We start from the raw sequence: 27,652 nt of genomic DNA on the forward strand, positions 1-27,652 counted from the left end.
TTCTATAATTGTTTGCATTTTTAAATGCATAAATAAATTGAAAAGTAAACTGTTAGTCTTGAGTATGCATTTTTGTAGCAAGAGGTTTTCTCCAAGCAGATCTGTAGGGAAATAAGACTGTCAAATCATTAGATAACATTATTTTGTAATTTTGCTTCTGGATGTGATAATGTTCTGATGCAATTTCAGAAGTCACGGAAATCCCTTCAGCTTTGCTATGAGGTTTTACTCATTTTTTAAAATGTGATTCTTGAAACTATCAGGATTTATGCAACAGAGGGATTACCAGAGAACAACATCACTGGGATAGTGTTGCGTCATTTAGTGCAGGGGAGCAGAAAAAGAAGAATAATGGAAGGAAAATCAGGCTAAACATGGATCAGAGGGACAGCAGACATACTGCTGGAGCTGGCACAGGACAACCAATAAAAATGTCATCCTTTGGCACCAATGCCTCAAAAGTTTTTTATCAGTGCTCTGGAAGACCAAATTGCCTCGCTGTGGTGCAGTGCTGATTCAATAAATACTAATAATGAAATACATCTGTGATGGTATAAAAGAACATAGAGCTGATGACATTGCTGCCAAAAGAGACATATGGATACTAATGGTAGAGCTTCCCTTTATCCTAAGTTAGTGTGTTTTACATAGCCATCAAGAGATTCTTAAACACCTTTCTCATTAGGCATCATAGAAGGCACTCCAGATAATACTTATGGTAGAAATTAGTTAGTCTCAGAGGATATTTCACAGAAGTCCTTTTTGAGTTTCTGTTACTTCCTTGTACTGTTAGCTTAAATTTCAGGCTCTCAAAGCAGAATTTATTAGAAACTGCTAAACTGTAAGGAAGAAACCAAAAATTGCATAGCCTTCATTCTGACTGATGAATCCTTCTATACTGACCAAAGCTCAGCGCAATGTGCGTGATTTGGCACACAGTGTCTGGGTGCATCCAGTATGCATGATCAGACCAGGGTTGAGACTGGGTGTACTTGTTCCATCGCACTGAGCTTCTTACCTCCGTAGTCCTTGGGTCAGTGAAAGACTGGGATATGGGCACAACAGTAGTAGCTCAGGTGTTTGTGGGAGTGAACTAAAGTGGTGCTCTGTTGATGCATCCCAATCAAGGTTGATGACAGACGTTTGCTCTTCTCTCTGTCCTTCTTCACAGTAAAGTCAAACAAATTTGATTAAATCACATGTAATGGGTAGTGGGAAAGTATTCACATATAAGTGCATTGCGCTCGTTGGCAAATCATGAGACCACAGCCATCTGTACAAACAATTTTTCACCTCTGTTTCTCTTTAAAGTCAAGAATTTTAAATTAAACTATCTGTGATCTTCATTGATATGACTAATTATACTGGAACAGAAAGGAGGACAAGGCCTCTGGCTGGGAGGCCAACATAGTACTCTTCACCTCTTCTATAAGGCAATTTGTGCCCTAATCCAGACAAAGTAAGGCTAGGTTTTAGGATCTAATTGCAAGTAGCAAATCCAGATTATGCTTGTAGACATGATCTATTGTATAATTAAACATACATAGAAATATGTAGCTATGTATTCTTTTAAAACCAATGTTCTGCTCCAGTATAAACACAACAGTAGTCAATCAGAGAATCCCAGACATTGAATACCAATTTCCCAGTTCAAAATTAAATCAAATCCATATTCTGGCTAGGTTTTAATGGTCCACCTGCATGGGGATATTTATTAGCATAAAACCTAAGCTATATAACTAATGTAATACTACTATACTTAAAAATATAAATGAATTAAACAGGCTAAAAAAAAAAGTCTACACAGCAAGTTATATTGTTGTAACAATAATAGTCTAACTGTGACCAAATTGTAACCATATAATGCAAATGCCCAGTTCCCAGAACATTCCATTTTATGCCCAAATTGCCTGTTAACATAAAGAATAAAAGCTGAATTCAGGTTGTCATATTTTATTTTATTTTTCTCTGAGATGTTCCTAGTAAAACCCAACACCAATACAGTTTTTCTTCAAACGTTTGGGGTGCAGTCATTTCACATGAAAATCAATATAAATTTTAACAATGAATTGTGCGCAGGAAAAGTCTCTTAAACCTCTGAATTCTAAGGTCTTCATCTACTTCTCATTGTAATCATCTGAATAATGAAGTAGCAAGGGCGAATCCTTAAGGTCTAGACTGTGCTTTTACAGCAGTGCAAAAATTTTTGAAAGCTGATATGTCTGTGTTGCAAGCTAAGAAGCTCTGAAATTGAAAATTGTTGTAGCTTCCTATTCATTTTGGTGTTAAGATCACAATGAAAAATACCTGAAATGGGAGAAAAATGTAGACTGGCAGATCCAATTGAGCATAAATTGTTTGTCCAAAAAATCGGAAAGATAGCTTTTAATAACATCCTGCTTACAGTTCAATCTAATCAGAACTTTGGTTTCTGAGACCTGGAAAACAACAAATAGCTCATAGTGAATGTCACATTTCTTTACATGTGTTTATAACCAGCAAAGCGATGCTATCAACATAATATCTTTGGACTTTAAATCTACTCAGCCACTATATAAATGGATTTGGCATCTACATAATCTGTTTCTAAGATTTATAGTAACATTTATTAAAGGATTAGGGAGCAATGAAGCTTTTGATGGCTGAGCTAGTACATATCTTACTGCATATTTACCGAAAAGGAATACATAAACATAGATTTCAGAAACTTAAATTTTATATATATATGTACTTTACTTTGCTTTGGAAATTCTTACATGAGCTGATTTGGAAAAAAAAAAAAAAGAAGAAGAAAAAAAAGCAAAAAAAAAAAAAGGCACATTCCACTATATTAGATCTTAAATCTTAAATCTAAATATAATTGGATTAGAATGTTTACTTTGATGTGGATACCTTTCATACTTAGGGTGTCTAATGTCTTAAACTAATCTGTGGATTGGACTTCCTGCGTGATGCCTACAAAAAGATTTAGGCAATTTAGGCACCTGAGATAGTGATCAATGTTCAGTTTAGCCTGAACCTGGGAAGTCTGTGGGCCTGGGAAGTGCCTATAATCCAACACCATTTCATTTTCCTACTAATAAAATTCCATGAGCACCTAAAAATCTGCTTCTGAACACTCCCACAAGCATCTCAGTCTGCACTAAAGATGAATTCATATTTACACACTTTCTAGAGCAAGGAGCTAAACATTCATTCATCTATTTAAAGGTTAACTACTCTGTCTTCAGCTGTGACTGCTTGTGAGTGAGTAGGACAGCCTGCAGAAGAAATTAAAGAAGTGGATGTCACCATCTACTTTCCTGCAATACTTGCCAGTTCTTCAGTAATTTGATGTTCAGAGACTTCTTGAATTTAATAACATTTTGTATTCAATAGTTCTTGATGGACATTTTTTTCTTCCAGTCCATTTTTTAAACCTTTGAATGGTTTCAGTACCTAAAGCATTCATCAGTAAACTCTTCCATGTAAACTATTAAATAGGTATTATCTGTATCAAAGGGTATTCCCTGCCCCACCCCCCCCTCCTTTTTTTTTTTTTTTTTTTTTAATCTTGTGCTAGGTTTATTTGATGCTTTCTACTTTAGGAGACAGAACAATTTTATCCCTTATGTGCTTTTTCAATGCCACTTCGAATTTTACAGACCTTCATCATACTCCCTGCTCATCTTACTCTTTTCCAGATTGAAAACTATTAAATTACTTATTTTTTTCATCATACAAAAGCCATACCACATCTTTGAACATCACTTTCAACCTTCTCTGCATCTTCTCCATTTTATCATATTATTTGTGAAATAGGCTGGAACTGAACAAGTATTCAAGAGTAGAAGTACCATGGATTTAACCATGGCATTACAAGGCTTCCACTTTTCATTTCTGTTCCTTTTGAAATAGCACCTAAACTTCTGTTTGCTTTCTTGACAACCATTGATAATTAGCTTAACATTACATAGAACTCATTATAAATCCAAATAGTCAGTTTAGAACCCTTATATATATATATATTTAGAATATATAGAATATAAATAGAAATTAGAATATCTTTTTCCCTATATGCACCACTTTATATTTATTCATATTCAGTTTAGTCTGCCTTTTTATTACCAAGTTATCCAGTTTTTTGAACTCTTCTTTGGCTGCAAACCATCATCTTTCCTACCCGTAATAATTTATTTGTTACCATGAATAACTCATCCACCTCCCCCATTTCATCTCCTTTTATAATTCATTTGTGATTATGTGAAATGACACAAATATCAATGGAGAATCACATGGGTGGCATTCTACCACTTTAAAGGCTGACCTTGTGCTCCTACTATTGTTTTTTTTATGTTACAGATTTCTCTATGTGTGTAAAGTATTTCTGTCATTCTATGAAAGTCTAATTTTTTTAAGAAGCTTTGGTGAAAGACTTTGCCAAACCTTTTTTGAAAATCAAGGCAGACTACATCAGCTGAACTTCTCTTGCCAATATGCCTATTGATTCCTTTCATGAATTTCACTAGATGTGTGTCACATGATTTCCTTTTAAAAAATCCCACTGGATTTTCACCAATGTATAATTTTTAACCATGTGGTTAAATTTGAATGGTAAAAATATCAGGTTTATTCATCTGTGGATTGGCTAATCAACATAGGAGGCCATTGAGGGAAACAGCTTAAAGTGTGGTGTTGTAATGCTGAGGACCTTTGTGAAACTAACCCGTACCTGGAGGAAACATTTTCTTACAGAATATATAGATATTTCAAATGAGAAACTTGAAACCAAAGTTCTGATGCTGATCTCTTGAGATTATTCATGATCCCAGCCTTTAACAGCAGGATCTTAGCTGGTTATTTATATTATAATGAACTGCCTAAATTTACTTTCTCTTTCATTCCATGTATGAAAGTTACTTGCTATCTTGTCTTCTTGGCTGCTAAGCAACTGTAATAATGCCTATCATAACAGCCTAACAGGTAGCCTAACGTGCCTTCTATTTTTCTGTTTACTTGTCTATTGCTGGTAGTAGTATATAAGTATAAATAGGAGATGGTAGGCAATGGCAACAATGGAACAAATTTCACTGAAACTTTTTGAGAGATGCCAAGTTAAAGCTTAGACTACATGGGTAGCTGAGAAAGTTTTGTGGCAGGGTCAGAAATTGAAGAAAGAGAAGCAATCACTGTTATGGGAATGAACTGGCAACACATTAATTGTGGATTAATTTCTTTATTTAACAGCTTCTGAGCAGAGTTCATCACATTAGCGTCTGAGCTGTTATAACCAACAGTGGATTTATCCTCAAATCACCTCAGTTACATTAGGAGAATTATTTCCTTTATCTTGGCTCAAAAAAAAAAAAAAAAAAAAAAAGCATTGTGCATAAAGAAGTTTCTTTGGTGAGACCAAATGATAAGGAAAATTTTTCCACTAACTTCACATCTACAGAATTTAAATGGTCTGTCTTTTATAATTTCAGTGGGGCATGGACTGCCTTTTGAAACAGATTATGTTCAAATAAAATTTGATGTCAGTGCTTCAAACCAGAGTAACAGGATAGCAAAAGTTTCTATCTTTCAGAAAGCTATTTCTGACTGATAGTGATGAAATGCCAATAATGCTTTTCAAAATAAGTGAAATTCTTATGTAAGGTAATTTTCTAATAATAAGTATGTAGAAACTTGAAAATTTGAATTCAGTGCTGGTGCATACTCATAAGAACTTTGGACTACAGATGCAATAGCACTTTCAGTAAAACTCCTTAACAAGCCAGATTATTATTTTCTTCACATTTCATAACAGGTGACATGCTGTTCTACATGTGTTGAAAAGTGGGAATTTCTAGAGGTAGATTATTGGAGCACAATTTCATCTTTGGAAGTAATTAGGAACTACATGCAACATGATCATTTCCCATGTGCAAGAATTAATAGAAGCATAAAAAATCTCTTTAAAAGGTACCGCTAATGTTCAACAGAGTTGTTAAGGAAGTTGTTTAGGAACAACTGGGAATACACAAGAAGGGAAACTTGGGGCATTTTTCATATACAATGTTGTTTTCAGGGGTAAAAGCTGGGATAGCTAATAACTTAATAGAAACCTAAGGGAAATACAGTATACGTAAGTGATTGAGCTTTTAATAAGACAGATGATAGTAATTCTCATACAAATAATGGTCCTCTCATTACATAAATGACATCGGAAAAATTAGAAGGCATTCCAGCAAAGCCAACTAGAATAAGTCAATAATTAGAGAATAAAGCTTCTGGAGAAAGTGTCAGGGAACTCACTTTGAACACCAAAACTGAAATGAAACTTCTATTTTGCAAGCTCCTGGATTGGTCTGGACCAATACTGAACACAGTAAGGTCAAAAGAATTTGAGGTGCTGAGAAGCAGAGGAGATAAAAACTATCTTGCTTCGTAGAATCATAGAATGGTTTGTGTTGGAAGGGACCTTAAAGAGTACCTAGTTCCACCACTTCTGCCATGGGACACCTTCCACTAGACCAAGTTGCTCAAAGCCCCATCCAAATTGCCCTTAAACACTTCCAGGGATGGGTCATCCACAGCTTCTCTGGGCAACATGTTCCAGTGCCTCACAACCCTCTGAGTTAAGAATTTCTTCCTAATATCTAATCTAAATCTCCCCTCTTTTATTTTAAAGCCATATATCCTTGTTCTGTCACTATACTCCCTGACAAAGAGTCCCTCCCCAGATTTCTTGTAGGCCCCCTTTATGTAAAGGAAGGTTGCAATGAGGTCTGATTTTTTTTTTTTTTCTTCCCCTAAAGCACTCAGGTGTCTGAGACTCATTGCCAAATGCAAAACTTATAATGGATAGAACAGACTTGGAATTTATTTTCAGAGTATTTTTTCTTTGAAAATAATACGTTCAGCGGAGTAAAAGTGTTCATGGCAATGTTTTGTAGAATTGAGCTGGAAATAAGATCTGCTTCAGACTGGATTGGTGATTATAGCTTTCAATTGAATTCAAAGCTATCCTTTGCCTCCTCATCTCTTCCTGACTCGGCTAATAGTCACAGCGGTCTGTGTTTCAAATCATCTCTGGCAGATGCCCTAAACCCTCACTTCCTCTTGTTCCTCCAGCCCAGGTTATCAGCAATTCTGAGACATTTTTTCTAAGATAATTAGATTTTGAAACCTAAGGTTTTGCACAAATCAAACTTCTACTTGAACTTTTTGCTGACAGATCACCAGATCCATGTGAAAGTCCTGCTTCTAGGTTTAGTCAGTCGCCATATCCAGAAGTATGCCTGACCATGAGTGCTCATCTGCAGTGTTTTCTTCTGTTATGTTTGTATATAAAAGTGAGGGAGAATTCAGAACTCATTTGGGAGTGTTTATTTTTAGATAGCCACTGACACAGATGCCCACGTAAAATAGCAGACTTCAGACAAAACGGTGCAAAATAACAACTGGTAAATAACACAAACCAAAAACAAAGCTCTCACCCACTATAAGAAAGAAAAGGAAAACAGAAATGATTTATTTTTTCCTTTTTTTTTTTTTTTTTTAACAGATCTGATGCAACAGGTCATGCTTTAGAGCACTTTGCTCAGTGCCAGAACTACAAAAAAATGGATTCATGTTAATTTTAAGCCTGCAGGTTCTCAGTCCTGGGGTACTACACTCACTGATGATTAATTTAGAAGATTGGCATACAGTAGTGCTTCGCTTGCAACTGTGCCAAAGGGAGTTACTCAAGCATGGAGACTAATCTCAGATGAAGAATCTGTGAGGAAAAGTCACAGACAGAAGGCAGTGTTCAATATTTGCCTTTTGGGGACATATAGGTAAATTCTTAGTTCCTGTCACTTAGCTAACACACCACGAGTAAAGAACATATATATTCGCATTAACTTTTTCCTTTATTTTTTTTAACGGTTAAAAGAAAAAGTTACTTTTTTTTTTTTTTTTGAATGTACTGTGTCTGTACTGATAAAGACTATTTCTTAAGTTATATCCTCAGCAGTGGAAATTGGCATATTCTATGGAGCTATGCATTTACTTTATTTCAAAGCCCACCTCTTGTTTTTCAAGGTTGTACTCAAATAGCCAAAACAGTGTGAACATTACACATGAGGTGTTTCCTAGCAGAGGGTAATCAGAGTTCAGGCTGATTGTGGTTCATTCATTCCATTTGGAAAATGTTTCCTCTAGCTGCTCCTGCAAGAAAGAGATTGACAGAGGAAGAACTCAGCGTGAGAGGGAAGTTTTTGAATTCTCTTGCATTCCGGAGAGCATGTAGGTTAATCACCATCTTAAGATGTTGGGCAGGTAGCACAGTCAGACCGTGCAGCACTCAGATCAGAGGTGACTTCACCCCATGTGAGCTGAATATAAAGGAAAGCAGCAATAAGAGCTAAAAAGTTAGGTTAAAGTGCCTGGTTATGTTTTGCATTGCTACATTTTTAAGGAGGAAGGGAAATTAGAGAAATGGCTACAGCTACTGTCTGCCTCTTCATGTATGTTCAAAGACCATATGCTCTCATTCAGTCCTTAAAAAACAACTTCCTAACAGCGTTATTATCAAGGTGACTTTGATTCTTGTTGCCCTAATCCTCTGTTGGGTGCTTTCTGCAGCACTTTAAACAGATTGGGAATTGTGACTTTGTTTATTAGAGAAACCGCTGTTGTGTGGGTTCTTTTTCCCTGCTTTAGATCTTTGGGAAGATAGTTCAAAGCTGTCAATCCTTTCAAGAGAGGAACTTAGAAAGGTAAAAGAAAAAAGGCAACATAACCAGAGTGGTAGGAAGGAAGTATATGTCAAGACTCTTCCTTGAATTATACAAGACACAGATAATTCAGCACACCTTCTATTTACTGCAGGGTAAGACAAATAATTAGGTACATATCCATGTGTAATTATGAAACATGACAATTCTCTCACTGCTTCTTTGTAACTTCTAGAAACATAGTGAAATCTTCTTGCACTTGCTGACAGTACTCCTTCCCCCATGTCAAAGGCTATTGCTTAAAGATTATGTCATCGAATCAATAAGGAATAATTTGCATGTGAAATGGGACCAAAGCCTTATTAACTATGAGGCCTGCTAAGCAGGGATCCAGTGGAATATCTGGAATATACTGGAATATCCTATTCCCATAACACTCTGTGCTCACTTAGTCTATTTTACATGATCCAGCTTTTAGCAAACCTCTTCTATGAGTTATAATGAAATGGTCTACTTATACAGATGTCAGAAGATCGAAGTCAGATATATTGAAAAAGTAATCAATATTTTCTCTTTTCTCTCCAGTAATATTTGACACTTCAGGGGATGGATAGAACACTTCAGCATAAAAATAGAAATTAAGTTATTTTTCTAAGCATGATGTTTCCAGCTTTGCTTACTCTCCAACAGTTTCTGACTGACAAGTGCCAGTGGTCTAAGCACAATGCTTCCTAACTTTTGAAGACTGTCCTTAGTCCAAACAACATTAAATGATCAAAAGTCATTTTTAAGGAATGACTTTAAAACCAATTTTTTTAGGATGAAAGGAAAGAGGGATAACACTCCTTGTTTCTACCTAAAATGGTTAGGATCAAAACTAATTTTCTGCATTACTAATTATTATAATTCAATATATAGAGACTATTTTTGGATTAACACAATTTTAAAATGCTAATAGGAGATAATTGTGGCTTTGCCAGAGATTATAATGTGAGAGACGCTCCAGTTCTGATTCTCCATAGCACACTGTGATCCTCCTGGCATGCTTTGCTCTTTTGCATAAGCAGAAAGCCTATCCTACAGCAGTTTTATTTCCTTTTACCATTATCACAACAGTGTAGCTATAAATATTAACTCTCATGAAGTATATTTGTTGCTGAAATATGACTGAAAACCTCTGTCATCTCACGTTAAATTTATTACTTGCATTCTACATTGGATTTCTTATAGCCCTTGAGACTGTACATGTTTGGGGAGTAACATTTAGGAGTACAAGCCATCTTTTATAAAGGTAATCACAGATAGGTGTAAAATAGTAGGGGAGAAGATATTAAAGAGTTCCAAGGCAGTCATAGATGAAGAGCAAAAATATCTTCTCTCTTTTTCGAGAAAGGCTTAGTTTTTTTTTTAATTTTTTTATTTATTTTTTTATTCTACTTATACACTGAAGCTACTGTGGTAAGAACAGGGATGATAAATGCTTAGGTATTGATAGTAACTACTGGTTATCTTTTAAATATCACTCTATTTACATAAACCTCTCAAAAAGTTGTTTAAAAGAACATTTTTATAGGATCTTCTATTGTCTTAATTGGGGAGAGTTTCACATTCTTCCATACAAACTGGCTGGTTAGCAAGATTTTTAAGGCAATACTGACAATTTAGGTATCGTATAACAACAGCTGTGTTGTATTAAATGAGATCCTCAAGAAACGAATGACTGTAGTGTCTCTGGTGGAGCCCAAGGTGTATCACCAGAACAATGTGAGAGCCCAGGCTCATCAGTACTGCAGAGCAAAGATGATAGTGTTAGTGTACTTTCACACAAAAGCCATCTTTTTCCTGTAACATCTTACAATTGGAATGGAATGGAATAGCCCAAGATGCAGTAGTAAGTTGGAAGCATTGAAAAGACCTGAAAGTACCAATTCCCAAATCTTTACTGCTTACTAGCAAGAGAGGCTAGGGACCTGAATCTCCTTGAGTGCAAGAGTTGGACAGAAAGGAAAGGGAAACAGGACACACTTTGGGCATACTGTTTTGGGGGTTTTAGCTTTCTGGGCAGCTGAACTCCACCACAACTGCCCTCTCACTCCCCCTCAGAAGAAGAAGAGAGAGAAGAAAGTATGCTGGAAAGAAAAAGAAAAAAAAAAAAAAAAAAAAAGAGGTTCATGGTTTGAGGTAAGGATAATTAAATTAAAGGGAAAAGGAATGGAGAAAAAAACTAACACAGAAAGAGAAAAAAATATATATTATTCTCTACTTCCCATCAACGAGTGATGTTCAGCCATGTCCCAGGAAGCAGGGCCTCAATATGCATGGTGGTTGTTTGGAGGACAGACATCTTCACCATGAGAGGCCCCTCCACCACCTTCCCCTTTCCCCTTTCCCACCTTTTATTGCTGAGTGTGACACCATATGGTATGAAATATCCCTTCGGTTGGCTTAGGTCAGCTGCCCTGGTGATGTCCTCTCCCCACCTCTTACCCACCCCCAGCCTGCTGGCTCTTGGAGAGGTTAAAGGGAGTCCTGATGCTGTGCCCGCATTGCTCAGCAGTAGATACAACACTGGTGTGATACCAGCGCTGTTCTAGCTACAAGTGCAGAGCACAGCACCGTATGGGCTGCTGCGGGGAAAGTTAACTCCATCCCAGCCAAACCCAGTACACACAGATACCTCAGCCTAAATCCGTGTTATGAACCAATCTTTCAGCCCCCCACCAGACCCCTCATCCCTCCCCTTTCAGACCTGGCTCACCAGCTGCCCAAAAGGGCTCCCAGAAATGGTTGAGCGCTTAGGAGTCAGGTACTGACTTAGTTTTGTCGGGCAAGATATCTTTGGAGCCTCCCTGACTTTCTCTCAGGACTGTGCTAATGCTGGACTATAACTTGTAAATACTTGATTTTGAGGATTCTACTTTCACCAAGAGAAGATCTTTTTAGCTGAAGAATTTCTGTCATGTTCTGTGAAACCTTTCTTTACTCATCACATTTGACCTTTCAGCAGCTATCCCACTAGTTCTGACACATATGGCTCAACTCAGTGCTTTTGAGTACTTCATTTGTATTAACATGAAATTTATTCCTTTACAGCATTTAAAGTCACAGTCCTCCCTAGATTACCACATATCTCTATTCAGTTTAAGTGTCCATTGTTCTATTTTCACCATTAATCACCAAGAACGGACTGGGCTATCAATCACAAATATTTCATTCTCTCAGGTAACAAAAAACAGGCAGTCAGGTTTTCGTGCAAACATAAATATTATCTGAAAACTTTCATTTTGTTTGTTAATTTGGTTTGAAAAAAAAAACCAAAGGATGACGACAACTTGGCAATGAAATAAATTAAATTTTATTTCTAATTAAGCAGAAATTAATAAAGAAATTCAATAAAATCAAGTAGTAACTAGGGGATTGAGTGAGTTACCTTTTTCTATTATACTATAATAATTTTATAGAGAGGCTTTCATGACCTTTTGAGCTACTTCAGAATCTAATAAACAACATCAGGCCCAACTCTGTAAGCAACAAAGATTTTGATCAAGATAGTATGGATACTGCCACTGTACGGGGCTTTTTTGTCTTTTTATGTGATTTTTGTCTAATCTAGACTTTTAAAATGTTCTAACATTTATTTTTATACCATATATTAAGCTGTTGCTTAGCGAAGTAACTGCAACATTCAATATATATATAGTGCATGGACTTGTGCCACTAACCTCATCTTGTTTCCATGGTTTTCTGTTGTTCTCCACATATCTAGTCTGTTTTTAAATAGTGTGTTATACATATCTTTGGGAGGAGGCATTATTAGGCAATCACACAGAGGCACTGAGAGGTCTGGGACCTTAAAATTATATTGCTTGCTGTTTTACTGGGAGCAGTCGGTTAAAACAAAAGACCGAAAATCTGGATTCTGAGTCTATTTCTGCTTCTGTTACCAACGCATTACATGAACTGAGGAAAATCGCTTTACCTCATTATAAAATGGCATAGAAAAAAAAATATCTCAAAGGCCTTCTGCAGAGACACAGTTACAAACCAAATTTTTCATGCCTATTTATGATTTTTTTTGTATAACGTTCTTTAAAGAGTTAAGTTTTTCATTCATTTGGTGAAAAAAAAATCCAAATAGTCTTTGCCAAAATGTTGGCTTGAAACTGAAAAAAAAATAGTTGGTTTTTTTTTTTTTTTTCCAGTAAAAAGGACATTTTTTAGGAAAAAAAAAAAAAAGTATAACGTATTGAACAAACAATTTTCTGCTAGGAAAAATGCTTTGAAGGATTATTATTATTTTATTTTTTTTTATCAGTTCTGGTACTCTGAGATATCTCCCCAAAACAGGCAACCTAATATAAAATGGGGGCAGGCATGACCCATCCTAAATGATGCCAGAAGTGAATTTGGCTGCTATTGTTACCTTAACTGCCTACAGAAAGAAAAATGTTAATGGTCAAGCTGCTCTCTAAGATACTCTCTACTCTCATTCAGAATTGTTGTAATATTTCTGTTCAGCTTACACATGCATGAAAATGACCTACAACTGTTTATAGATATTGTTTAATATTTTAAAATAAGAATTTAGATACTTAATATACTTTTAGGGAAAAATTTTCTACTATTAGAAATATGTAATTGCACAATTAAATACCACTTAGAGAAGGCTCTCACTGAAAGCATGGCAGAAACTCTGCTAAAACAGGAGACATCATATTTGTCTTACTTTTTAGTTAGTTTTAGCCACTATACTTGTGCATTTTTGTTTCATTACCTTTGATATTTCTGGATGTCGTGCATTCCATCATTGATTGCTACCTGTAATGTCACCCTTTTTTCTGAATTAAAATAATGTATCTGTTGACATTTTAAATGACAAGAAAAAAACAGAAAAAAAAAAAGTGTAAAGGGAAGACTTTTCAGATATTTCTATACCTCGACCTGACATCCTGGCCTACACAGTTGGGACTGATATCGGTGCATGACATCTAGTGGTAGTTGAAAGAGAGATCCATTGATCTGTGTTATCAGGGAAAGGTTCTTAAATTACTGCATCCACATGTACATAGCACAAGGGGAAAATATTCTCATCTGAAAACAGGCAGTCGTGTAAAACAAATTTTAAAATTCTTGGGCAATACATCCAGACGGACTCACAGTCTGTTTTCTATTTTAAGAGATAGGCTTTATTTTCATCATAAAGTTCTGTTCCCATTGAAGAAATTCTGAGAAGCGTTTTTATAGATATATTAAAGGTTTTTCAAGCGATAATCGTAGGAATATTCATCCAGAATAACATATAGAAAACAGGGGTTTTATTGGAATTTTAGTCTTTTTTTTTTTTTTTTTGTAGATAATAGGATTGAGTAAGAATAATAACCAAATAATATACAGGTATTCCTGGAAGTTTTAGACTTAAGATTTTTTGAAAGCTGGAGTGGCTGTATATAAATTATCTGATCTGGGGAATACATCAAGCATTTCATGTATCCAGCTTAACAAAATACAGTTTTCAAAAACTAATAGCTCTTTCCTTGTTTGGCACATATTTAGGCACTGTACTCTGTCAGAGCCTACCTGTTTAGCCACACTAGCAAATCTATTTGAAGTTGTTGGTCAGTGTTCTCAGTAGGGAAAATGTTTTGGCTTTTCTGTGAGTTCCCTTCACTACATTTTTTTGTTTCTCTCTTCCTTTGACTCCCTTACCTGACACTCCCCCCATCCCCACCCTCCTGGCTATCACTGTTCCTAAAAATGCTTTGACGGTTCCTTGCAGAACTACTTTTCCCAGCAAATTGCAACTTTTTTTTTTTTTTTCCTTTTGAGATGTTTTTGTATTTCTTCTAAATATAAGAAGACATCCCTGATGACAAACAACACCAAAACAAACTGATAAAAAAAAACTTTCTTATACCTACAGAGTGAGAATGGAGACATTATGGTTTCTAAGTGGGGAAGTTGGAACAGTGTTTTCATCTGGACAAAACAAAATACATTCTCATAAAATACTTAACATTTTCTTATTTGAAATGACTTTCCAGGTAAGTTCACACAATGACATCATGTTTAGTGGAACGTCTAGCCCAAATTATTGAAATCAGCAAAAGTATCAACAACTAAAAACAAGATCCTTGTAAAAGAAAATCTTAAGCAACTATGACTGAGTAGTGCATAATTTCCCTACCAGCCGTGCCACTCTAGGTCAGCAAGTATGCCAGTTTTCCATGTGTTTCTCCAATATAAAATGTATATAACATCATTCAGAGTTACCGTATTTGGACAATGTTATATCAATAAATTAAGTTCCAAATATGTTTTTTCCCTAGGATATTTGCACACAAATCCTGGTTTAATTTGAAATATTGACCATAAAATAGAAAATGTTTGAGAGAGAATGGCCAGCCTTAAGGTCATAACAGCTGCTTTCGATCAAGGACAATGAATCCAAGAGCAAGGAGGTTTAACAGGTACAAGAGGCATGTGGCATTGTGGCCTTGTGTATGGATGAGTAGAAAATCAGGTCTGAGGTGGACTGATAGATGGAAACAATGGGATTTCTGCTGATATTCAGGTATGGGCATGAATCTGAATTACCATTCTGAACTCTACCTACAGTATAAAAGAGCAGTAATAACCATTAACCTTTTCTAAGGTCTGAATACAAAGATCGCCCCTTGAACGTAATGGCAAAGACATCACAGGGACTGAATACAGCACATAAAGAACAGAAATAGTCTGTATAAGGACAGTGCAGAAAGGAATTTCCACTCAACTTCCTTCAGCAGCAATGACCTTTGCAGAATCTTTAGTTTCTATGAGAGTTCATACAGTTGCTAAAGAAATGTTATGGAAATATTTGTTATGTAACGCAAAACAATAGAGCAGAAGGAGTTACTTTTGGTAAACACTGATATCCAATTCAGCTGCAATCATTGTCTTTTGACTCATTTTTTTTCTGGTGCTTCTGCAAGACAAGGCACTAACAAGTCCTTATGGAGTCCTGTTTATAAAGGGGAAAATACAATAAATGTAGTCAAAAGGTGTTTTTTTTTGTAAAGAGCTACTGTTGAACCCATTGCCATTACCCATTTGTGCAATGGGGAATTGCAGCATGCGTGGGTAAAGCAGAACAAAGACATCACTCTGCTTGTAAAATAGGCCAGAAAATGCTTGTTCCTGATGTTCACCCCACTTTTCCTTCCTCAAGCCACCACCTCACACACACACACATGCACGCTTACGGTCTCTCTGGCTGTCTCCACGGTAACAGCAGCATCAGGATTTTGCTGCTGCTGCTGCTGCTGTGGCTGCTGTGCTGCTGTGGCTGTTTTGGAAGCTGCCTGTGCTCCGGGAACTGCTCACCCAGTCCTATCAAGCCCAGCTGGTCCCTGGATACAGCAGCAACACCACCAGAGACTCTCAGAGGTCTGAAGGCCACGGTCTGTTCATCATGCTCAGCCACAAGGCCACACATGCTCTGCCATTTCTTTTGGTTGTGGGTTGTTTATATTGACAGGTGCTAAAGTGCTTTGTGACATTTGTACTTCAGGCTGTGGAGCGAGGTGCATGCGGGTTTGTCTGTGCAGGGAGTTACCAACTCAGGACAAACAGTGCACAGTAGACCTATTTCCTAGAAACAAGAGCATCCCGTTTGCAAATTTGGGGGGAGAGGTGTGCTACTCCTACTGAATCTCTAGCTGAAGGTGCTGCAGTTTCCAGTGTCTTCAGGCAGTAGCCATACTGCTTAATACTTACTATGCTAGCAGAAGTCCCCACAGGTACAAAAGTCAATTCTGGAGCACCGTGAAATTCAAGTGCACACAGAATAAGCAAGAACCTTTCCTGCTTTGGGGTTTGATAGAAGAGGAGAAAAACGCATGTGGAGGAGGAGAAGGTCCTCTGCTCCAGCAGCTCATGGAAACCAATGAGACATCTTCTGATAGTCAGCACCTTGCTGAGTTGGGAAGCAGAATGCTGGTGATAAGAGCAATGCATATAAACAGCTCATGGTTAAAATCCTCCATAGAAGGTACAGAAAGAAAGAACCCCATTGTGTTCCATATTCTTTAATAACACTGAGTAAAAATGTTTACCTGATGTAGGTCAGATTTTTTTTTTTCCTAGATATTCCACTTATATGGGGAATTTTTGCTCAGTGGTAGCACGTTACCTCTATATGTTATTATTAACTATGTAATGTCATATAATTAACATTAACACCGTTGTATTACCTTTAATTAATAATACCTTTCTTTTTAATATTAAACCTTCTTAAGAGGAGGAAAAGCAGAATTATTGCACAATGGGAAGTGGACCGTGCACCTAGGAGTAAGAGAGGTTTGGATCTGTTTCCAGTTAGGGTGGTTCAGGTTTATTACTTCCAGAAGCAGAGCTAGAACACTGAATCTCAAAGGCTGGGTCTTTGAACTTTTCTGTTGCTAGTTGGAATTCCAAATTCTGTGTTTATGACACAATAATAGCAATAATAACAACATTTTTAATTCCTAATTTCTGTACAACATTTCCTGTCCTACAGCTGTGTGTCTACAATCACCACTGAAATAAATTTACCTTTGCGATAGATGCTGGCAAACAAATAGACCAGGAAAAATCAGCATGCAGCACAGCAAGAGAGAGGAAGACAAATTCTGGTCAAGGACTCTGGGACAAATCCTGCTGACAGGGAAATTGCCCTAGGCTCTTTAATGTCCATGCAGCATAGAAAGAGCAGTGCATAGTAAATGTCATGGCATTCCATTTATTTGCTCTTTATATACTGCTTAAACGTTTCCCATAAAACACAGTCCTTTGAATAGTGCATCTCCTCATTCACAGTTTTGGTGTGGAGATTCTTTTTGTGTCTGCATGTTAATTGTCCACATCAGTCTTTTGCTTATTTCCTTCACATGTAGTTTTAGATTTTTTTTTTTAATGGTTTTCCTGCAAAAGATGTTTATTTCCAGTCAGTCAGCAAAGGCCACTAACTAGACTTTTTTTTTTTCCCCCCCTCCTTATTTCTACTATGATACCTTTTACTGAAAGCAAGTTTGGACACATTCTTCTGATGATTAAAGAACTAGATCAATATCTCATGTTCTTATGTTCAAAATAAATTTTATCTCAAAATCTTTGAATCGTAGCTGTTCTTTTAATGATATGTTTCTGCTAGTGTTAAAACACTCTTACATGTTTTGTTAGCTCATTCACAATTACAGTCTTCAGTCACATGTTATCATTAGAATCATCTTCCTGAGTCAAGTGATGTCCTTCAGTAAGCTTATGTTCTACTGAGCCCCAAATTCAAGGAAGGCATTAAGGTGCAAATACATTTTAAAAGTCATTGTCACGGTTAACTCAATGTATGAATAGTGAGGGATTTTTTACTTTTTTTCACTGTTTTTCTTTGTTTAAGTTTATTGTTTATCAATATTTTTTATTAATGAGATCATTAGAAAAGTATCTCTCAAGCTTAAATTCCGTATTACAGAAACAGCTGTGTTTTGATGAAATTATTTCAGACAAAAGGAGAGAGAGCGAGACTTCACTGGTAATGTGTGCCCACTGGGAAGTGGCTGGATTGTGAACAGGAATGCAGGGAGCTTGGATTCTGGCATAAAATAAAGTAAAATCTAAAAGAAGAAAGAGAGAGGGAGAGAGAAGCAAGAACCCCTGCAGTAACTGCATTTGACTTTCTAATAATGTCAGTCTCAGAGGAGAGCAGAGATGGAAATGAGAAAGGGTGCACTTGCGATGCAGTCATTCTTGCTGTCATTGCCTTTATGGTTTTTCAGCAGGCTACAAAAGGCCAATCCACTAGAATATGAATGAGATACAGCCATGGCCCCACCGAGTAAGTAGGAGGCACCAGATCTCCCTCTTTGGCTCCTAGTAGCTTTTTCCAGCTCAGTAATTTCTTACTGTTAAGAAAAAAAAATAAAAAAACAAACAGCAGAAAAAATAACAGTTCCCTCCAGACACATTTGCCCACTTCTCTTTGATTATTGTTCTGAAGGGCTTCAGACAACTGGGAAATTCAATAGTCAGCAGGGATTTGTTGAAGCAAACCTCCCTTGGAATAATTTTTACTCCCATCAGGTAGACTTCTGAATTAAATATGCAATATTGTTATTCAGTTATGTGTTGAAATATATGACAGACAGGTATGGGGAGAAAAAGGGTTAAAAGGACTTTGAATGTAAGGACTGGTCATTTTTTTTTTCCCCATAATTACACATCTGAAATTCCTTAGGAGAAAGGTGAGATGCACTGGGTGGAGGTGTTTTGATTGGTGCCGCTAGTGCATAGGAACAGCATCTATTCTCCCTTTCCTAACAATTGTACCAAAAATATCTTCCATTAATTTCAGCTGTGATCTAGACACATTTCCAGCCCAGTATTTAAGATGCTCATACATTATTCCACCTCTCCCAGGACCTGCATATGTTTCACCAAAAGTAAAGCGTAACAAAAGGAAATCTAAGATAATATAAGGAAGGCTTTGTGTTATTCAGCAGAGCACTGTGCAGGGTTCCTCCAGCAGATTCACCCTGGAAGCCATAGTGTAGCCACAAACTGAAATAACCTTGTTTATGTAGATTATATTATTTTGATTGAGTCAGAGTAAGGTGTTCCTGTTTCAATGTATATTGCACCATGTAAATTTGCATGTTGAAAGAAGTTCAAGGATACATATGGGCTCCATTCTCCACGTGTGATGAAGTACAGATGTATACAGTGTTGAATTTGTATAGACTACCAAGCCCTGTGCATCCTCTGCTGGCAGTACTAACTTGGGGAGCATGGAAGCACACTATGCGCTGGCACAAGTGCTCCTGCCAGCAGTAAGATAATCATACACAAATTACAATATTAGCTAATTAATTCTGTCAGATAGGTAGGCAAGTATTACTAGTCACATTAAGATCAAAAGAAAATTTGGACAAGGTTAGGTAATTGAACCAAGGCCATTTCAGAATGTCAGAGTACTGTTTATAACAAAATGCATTGCTGGGTGATGTTAACTCTAAGTATCTACTGATGAAGGCCATATGAACTAGTTAGAAGTGGCAGAGCTGCAGGCTAGACTGAATTGTGTATTCAGAAACATCTCTTCATTAAGAGTTTGATACACGCAGTTGAAACATTGAATATACTGCAATGATGTGTATTTCATAGAACATAAACTTTTTTTATGTTTTGACAATGTTATTGTCCAAAAAAAAAAAAAAAAAGCAGTTAGGATTTATAGGATTTATACAGTTTATTTCCTGTCTTTGAATTACTTGAAATAACATACATTTATAAAACATTTTGGGGGCTTTGTTTTACCTGATTGACCAAGAAGACAGTGGTGTTGGGAAAAAAATTAGTCTTTGGTAACATACACTGCCCTCAGGTTTTGCCTGAGGGATTTTATATTTTGTTTGGCTTAGGGGGATCAAGTTTTTTGATAAAATACTTCTTTTGGAGCTACGTGAATATTGGTTAAGATGATTCCTGCAGGATGAGAGTCAAATCAGTTTAACCTATTTCTAGAGAAAATAAACTGAGGAGACATAGATATTCTAATAAAAAGCAGTCTGCAGTGCTATTTCTTATGTTCACTAGCTGAAACTACAGAGACTTACTGCTATCAACCTGGTAGAACCAGTCTAAAAAATATGAGCTTTGCCTTTAAAATACAGGTTTTGATTCAGCCTAAAATCATGCACAGTACATATGTATTGTTTAAAATGTGAAATTCAGTTCTTTACCATACTCTTTTTCCTATGGATCAATTTTTGGTGAGAAATGTTGTAGCATATTCATCTTTCCTGATGCACTCAATAACAAGGCAGAGCTGGGAATTTAAGCTACTAATCAACTCTTTTAACAATAATTGTCTCCCCCCCCAACTTTAAAGGTCATAAACCGATTTTGAGGTAATCTTTAATGCGGTTCTATATGTGTATCAGCGTGTTTTAGGGAAATATGCTTTGAACCACTGACTGCCTGTCTTTAATACTATCTGTACTTTCCCATATTTCTGTTGAGTGTTTTCTTGTCCAAAGTTTAGGTGCCCCAATGCATCACTTCAATCTTTTATCACCTTTAATCATATTTCAAGGAACTAAACTTGTAAAAGGCTGAAAAAGAAGTAATAAAATTGTAAATTATCCTTATTCTAAGTTCACGTCTCCCACCCACACCTGTTCTGCTTCCACACCTGCCCTCCAACACTGTCAGGGCAAGACTGAAGCATGGAGAAACAGTGGTCTATGATAACTCTGTGATAAAAACTTCTCCTAAGTTACTTGATTTAGCCTCTAGCAATCTTTCCCGAGTTTATAGGATGTAACAACCTCTGTTGCATGATGCCATTGTGAAGATTCATGTACCACTTCCATGGACAGGATGCCCATTTTGTAATAGTAACTTCTCGCATCTAAGTCTGTTTGATTTTCTGTCATGGAGAATCTACATAGCCCCGTCTTTTTGTCTTGATGAACTGTGCATCATTGTGTTGAACTGTGCTGAACTTGCATCATTACTGTAATGTCCGTTCATGCTTTTCGAATGTGTAGAAAGTCAGGCAACCTAATATATACATAATTCAGTGTATCAAAATAAATAAATAAATAAATACATAAAGTTCATCAATCCTGGGATCCGTAAGAACAAAACTTGCTCCATCAAACCACCTTCTTGAGTCATGAAGGCTTTGCCTTTCACAGAGATTCATGCAGAGTATTTAGGAGTGAAGAACAAAACAGAGATCAAAAATTGTATATCAAATTTAATGAGAAGCAACATTCCATACTGAAGTAATTTACTTTGGAGCATAGTAGTCTAGATTTACAGCATGTTCAAATGGTCTGAAGGTATTGGTAGTAATGTACACTTCCAGGACACTTTATCAAGTGGCAAAAAAAAAAAAAAAATTTAAAAGCCTTTGTTTATAAAAGATCCTTGGTAATCTTCAGTATACAAAAATTAGCTCTTCAATTTGATAGAAATATCAAGTATGGGCAAGTACAAGATAAACTCACACTGTATGCTTATTTTGTCAGTTTTCTTTTGATGTTAACAGGTACAAATCATAAGTTGTCCTGTAGGGAAAAAAATGCTGAGTGAATACTTCTGAGAGTAAAACCACTATATTCAGTGACATTCTGTTTCATTTCATAATATAATTGTTATTGATGAGTGTCTGGGTAAGGTCTAGAAAAGTACATACAGCGAAACTTAGTTTGATTTTTGGATGACTTCTTTCACCTCAGAATTTCTCTAGGAAACACCATGCTTGATGTTCATCATTCAGTATGTAGTTGTTCCAAGTATCTGAAATAAAGATGTGTAACGCAAGTAACCAAGCACAACTAATATGGTGAGTACTACATCGCTTAACGTGTATTCAGCAAAGTATTTCAGAGATTTAGATGAACAACTTTCAGTCAACTTATTGATTACATACAGTTGTCTAAGAAATGTGGGCAAAACAAGGCTGGTTTTCAAACAATACATTCATCAAAACATAGGTGTTAAATTCACAACATTACTTATAATGAGTAGTTTTAAATAATCTTACCTGAAATACACTATTTAACATGAATAAATATTTAAAAGCAATATATCTAATCAAAGATGATTTAACTGACTGCTTGTCAGGAAATTATCCATTGACAATTGTCTTTTCCTGTTGAATGAATCAACAAAATGAACAAATGCTGAGGTAAAAGGAACCATCATTTTTCTTTAGAGCAATATACTCTGTGTGAGAATGATAACTTGATCTTAGAGCCATATCAGTTTTGCAACCAGTGTATTAAAGAAAATGGAAAAATTATTGAAATGATAGAAAGAACAATATTTTAATGTTATTAAAACTATGATGAATCATGGAAATATTACTACATTAATAAGTCTTTAGTCACATAAGGCATTTTTTTACTCTTTTTTTTAGGCAATCAAAGACAATGCAAAAACTGGAGAAATAAAATAGACAAGATAGGAAATGTTTGAAAAATTCTTAAGCAGCTAAATAAAACAAAGATTTAAGTCTGCATTTCTAAAATTCCTCTTGACGCATACCAGTTAATTTCTGGCCGTTTTGTATGCTCTGAGGAAGACAAAGCAAAGTCCCTCACATATATAGCTTTTGGCTTAAAAATGTGGCAATGCCTTCAAGCCTGGAGTACTGTGGGGGGGGAAAAAAAAAAAAAAAAAAAGGAAAGGATTATGAAACTTATTTTAGTGATTGCCATTTCTATTAAATGACATATATACATGCTAAATATATGTATCCATGTATATAGGATGTATATAAGTCATATTTTACCCATGTATACTCTCACTACATATGTGTCTGTGTGTGTATGTCTAGTGTGTGTGATAGAGGTAAAAAATATAATAAGCAACAGGTGTTTGTTGTTGTTGTTTGGTTTTGGTTTTGGTTTTGTCTCTGAAAGAAGTAAAAAAGTAGTTAAATCAATAGTTGTGGCGAGTGCCAGCCTGTGGTAACTATTTCAAAAAATAATTGGTTTTAGGATTCAGGATAGTCCTTTCTGTTTGTCTCCCTCACTGACAATACCTGCTTTTCTCATTTAACATAGCTGGCAAATTTAGAGTTGAAAACCTTGCCCTGTGTTCAGTCTGTTAACATTCTTTAATTTCGTTTAATTTGGAAAGTGAACGTGTCTGCCTTGTGATAGGCATAGCAAACATACACAGAAATTATGCCAGAGAAAAAGCCATACTAGCTAATTAGATATCTGGAAAGGGATTTAAATATAGATGACTTGGATAGTTATAGATGCAATTTATCTTTGCTATTTACCTCTTACTTTCTTCATTCATCCCTATGTGTGTAAACATTGGAAAACGGTAAAAGAAAGGCGTAGAATTTACTGATGATAAAGGCTCACTGTGCTCTGTGTCAGTGGAATCAGAAACAAAAAGACTAAGTCTTTAAATATATTAAGAAAAAAAAAAAAAAAGAAACCCTATAACAGCCACAGTGCCTTCGCTACTTGAGGCCAAAACAAACAAACTTGCAAACAAAAACAGACAGCAATTTGACAGAAATTATATTTATTTATACTTATATTCATATCATATTCACATACAAAGTACCTAAGAAGGGTAAGAATATGAGGTGGCCTATTAGTAACTCAGCAATTACTCACAAAAAACGAAATAACAACAAAAAAAAAACATAAGACTTTGCTGAAACAATAAGACTACATCTTTAAACATTAAAAAAAAAAAAAAAGAAACATTAAATGCATCCCTGTTCTGTACCTGAAATGGATGTATGGATGTTGGATACTATTCTATGTGAAAGAAGTGGGCATAGAAGATAATCTACAGGAAAAGAGACAGAAACATAAGCTAAATTTAAAGAATTTCAATTCTTCATGCATGAAAAATATGTAACAAGATCTAAAATTAACTATTTGAAAATCCATGTGAAACTTTAATATCAATATTTAGTAAGTGAGTATTGGAAAGATGGGGAAATTAACAAGAGTTAGAGGACTGCCATTTCCATATTTCCTTCAATTAACGGTTAAGAAAAAAATAATGCAGCTTCTGTCTGGCTAGCCCAGAAAAGTAATTGTATGGGTTATTCATCAAAACATTTGTGCACATTACACTTTTAGATTTTTTTTTTTTCTTTCCAAACATCTTTTTGGGCACAATGTCATAATAATCAAAACACGGCCCACTGGTGATACAGGGATACTACGGTATTTTTCTGGAGTTTAAAATTATAGTACGAGATAAAGCACCTATCTTATTTAAGCTTTTTTTTTTTTTTCAGACTTTATCTTGTGCAAAAAAACACAATAATAGGTTATGTCTTGATTTACTATAAACATAGAATGGATTTCACATAAAATAAAAAAGGCTCATTGTTCAAACTTTTCTTTTTTGTCTTATTTTTTATTGGATAACAACTACTACGAAACAAATGAAGTTTTATTTAGTATACTGTTGTATCACAGTGTGAAGCACCAGACACTGGCCTTGGAAAATGAAATAATATCTTAACAATAGACAAGTTTTTGGATGCGGTACGAAAAACCCTAAAGTGTCTGGTTGATTTGCCTTGCATACATATTCAGATTCATATTGTTCACTTCATATAGGGTTAGACAAAAATCTCCCCCTTGATTAGTTGGATACCTTCTGTTTTTTTATTTGTTTGTTTGTTTTGCTATTAATTTATAACTTTTCTCTAAAATATAGAATATAGCAAACTTGTTATGATTATTTATGAGTATCATCTGTTACGAACACCTCATTTTTTTTTTATTTGCTGATTTTTCCCTCCAAATCTAGTAAGAATAGAAAAATGAAAGACTGATCCATAGAAAAGGCAGCCAACATTATGGCAAATTAAAAAGTAACACGTTGGTGTTTTGATGACAGCTAAGTATGTTCCTTAACACCAACAGAATATAGACAGGATATAACATCATAGCTGTTTCAGGTGCTTACATTACATTTTGTCTTGTGAGAATCCATCTTAATTAAAAATATATATATTTAATAAATTACAGGGTGTCTACTAAATGATTGCCAATGGTAAACTTAAGTGAATGATCTAATGGTTTCTCCTGGCCTTATGAAAATCCAAATGTTTAATTTTAATAAGCTGCTAGAATGAGGGAAGAATGGCTCATTTCTCTTTCCACAGAGTCTGACTGATAAAGAAATGTCAGGTCTGGGACTTATTCTTTAAGCATCTAAGGCCTTTGTTTCTCTGCTACCTATATTCAGAATACCATGTCTAGTCATATCATTAAGAAGTTTATAAGTTTATATCTTGACTTGTTTATCAAACTTCTCACCTCCATTTTCTCCCCCCCCCCCCAAAAAAAAACAACTTTACTCTGCTAAAGTTATGTTTCTAAAGACAAAGCTTTTCTCCTACATGAAACAAGAGCTGTTTGCTTTTGATTCATTTTATTACCACTAGGCTGCCTTCAAGGATCATCGAGGAGGAACATTCACCTGATCCAGCTTTGCACACAACTCAGTGGGCCACAGTGGTTGCCTAAAGTCAGTTCCTATGAACACTTGCTCCTATAACTCCTTCATGAATAACAGAAACATAAAGCAGCACCTGACATTTGGTGGGTTTAGTCAGTGGTATAAATATATATTTTCTTGCTGAGAAAAAAAAAAAAAAAAAAAAAGATGCTACAAATGGTACAGATTAACTGAATTATGAGAATACATGGAAGAAGGAAGGAATCTATTTGTTGTTAATACCTTAGGTGTTTAAATCTTCTCTTCTGAATTTCCTGGCAGAAATCAGCTCATTCTCTAACAACCTCTCTAGTTCCTAGTTTAGTCACACTTTCAACTGTAAGAATAAAAAGGGCATTTTAAAAAATAAGCCTGAAATAAGTATTTCAACACTGCCTTCATACAATCACATTAAATAGGGATTGAAACAACTGTAATCCCTTTCTCCTTGGCAATTATCATAGTTTGTCTGCAAATTTTGATTGTTTTCATTATTTTTGTACAAATCTAGCAATACAGCTGAATTCTGTGTGCATGAGATTTCCTTTTGGAATATGTGAAGTCCGCTGAGCCTTTTCAGTACTGTGGCCACATAGCACTTGCAGTAAATACTTCCAAACAAACCTTAGAACTGATCCTAGAGAGAATCATCAAGAGAACTCTGTAAAAGGTAGAGAGGCAACACAGATGCTTTTTACTCTCTTTCTGATATGTACTTTTGTTCATTAAGGCAGGATTCGAAAGGCAGTAAAACTGGACCTTACAGGCAGTGCTAGAGCAGGAGGGTTCCCAGAACAAAAAGGCAAACATGCTACAGTGTCCTTTTTTCTCTCAGATCTTTAACCTCTGCCCACTAAGGTCCCTTTCAGCAATTCAGCAGCAGCAAAAAGAAAACCCTGTTATCCATTTCAGCCATTTTAAAAAGGTATGGGAGATGATGCCGTGCTTTCTTACATGAATTAATTCATTTTCCCAGTGGTGATTCTTGATTTTCGGTTCCAACCTAAGGAACTTGCTTTGGCAGGGGGGTTGGACCCGATGATCTTTCAAGGTCCCTTCCAACCCCTACAATTCTGTGATTCTGTGATTATTTATTTATTTATTTATTTATTTATTTTGGGGGGGGATAATATACAGGTGCTAGATAATGTATGCTGAATATCATATAATTGTACCAGTGACAAATTTTAATTACAGGATGGCTGAACTCAAATTCTTTCTGACCTCTCTGTCAACAATCTGAAATAGACTTTCATATCGAAATTTGTACTTCTGGTTTTGATTTGTCTACCAGTTGGAAAGTCTCCCCAGCTCCCCCAAATGAAAGAAATCTATGTTTCTGTACTTTTATTTTATTAGTAATATTGCTACCATCAACTAAAATGAACAATTAACTTGTCCAAAATAAATATTCACAATTCTACCTGTTTCTATCATTTTAAAGTATTTTAACATGAGACCATTTAGGAAAAACAGCTTTTCTTGATCTCCATCCTATAGAACACCACAGGTTTTTGATTTCAGGTCAGATCATAATATAATACCCATTCTAATCCCGTTCTATACACTGTAATTAATTTATCATTTGTGATGTTTCTATTCTATTGTGAGAATTTTACTGTGGTTGTGGGCAATTGGTCTTGGGGAAGTCTTAGAACTTTATAATAATCAATAACATTTTTGCCTAAATAGGAAGGATTAAAAATGAATTTACTGACAAAAGAAAATAGATAATTATGGATTTTGGACACTTTCTCTTTTATATGAGCATGTAATTTTTAGCACTTTTTCAACCGAATAATTAGAGATTCCCCAGAGAAATTTAATATTCTGGATGACTTTATTCTTCAAAGATAAGCCACAAAGTAGTGGAATAAAGTATTGGCTTCCTCTTCTTTTGAGGAATGCAGGGGGTTGTAAAAAGCTGAGAGATATCCAGAGTGATTTTTGAA

The 27,652-nt window shown here is 35.6% G+C and overlaps 1 protein-coding gene across 13 annotated transcripts in view; it reads right to left on the reverse strand.

Moving 5' to 3' along the window:
• The window catches only part of LOC308196095 (uncharacterized protein), a 434,993-nt gene that overhangs the window by 18,566 nt on the left and 388,775 nt on the right, over positions 1-27,652 (reverse strand). For 4 of the 13 annotated variants that reach the window (XR_013952070.1, XR_013952072.1, XR_013952075.1 and 1 more), the window contains 4 exons: positions 21,901-22,004; positions 21,713-21,772; positions 2,308-2,438; positions 1,019-1,163 (listed from right to left, as the gene is read on the reverse strand). Coding sequence is in view for 1 of the 13 variants with exons in the window: in XM_080594630.1 (XP_080450756.1) it covers positions 1,019-1,163 (145 nt within the window). In the remaining 12 variants the exon portion in view is untranslated. The other 9 variants (XR_013952069.1, XR_013952074.1, XM_080594630.1 and 6 more) reach the window with 6 other exon arrangements.

This window comes from Anser brachyrhynchus (assembly GCF_964034855.1).
Source record: "Anser brachyrhynchus genome assembly, chromosome: 5".
NCBI lineage: Eukaryota > Metazoa > Chordata > Aves > Anseriformes > Anatidae > Anser > Anser brachyrhynchus.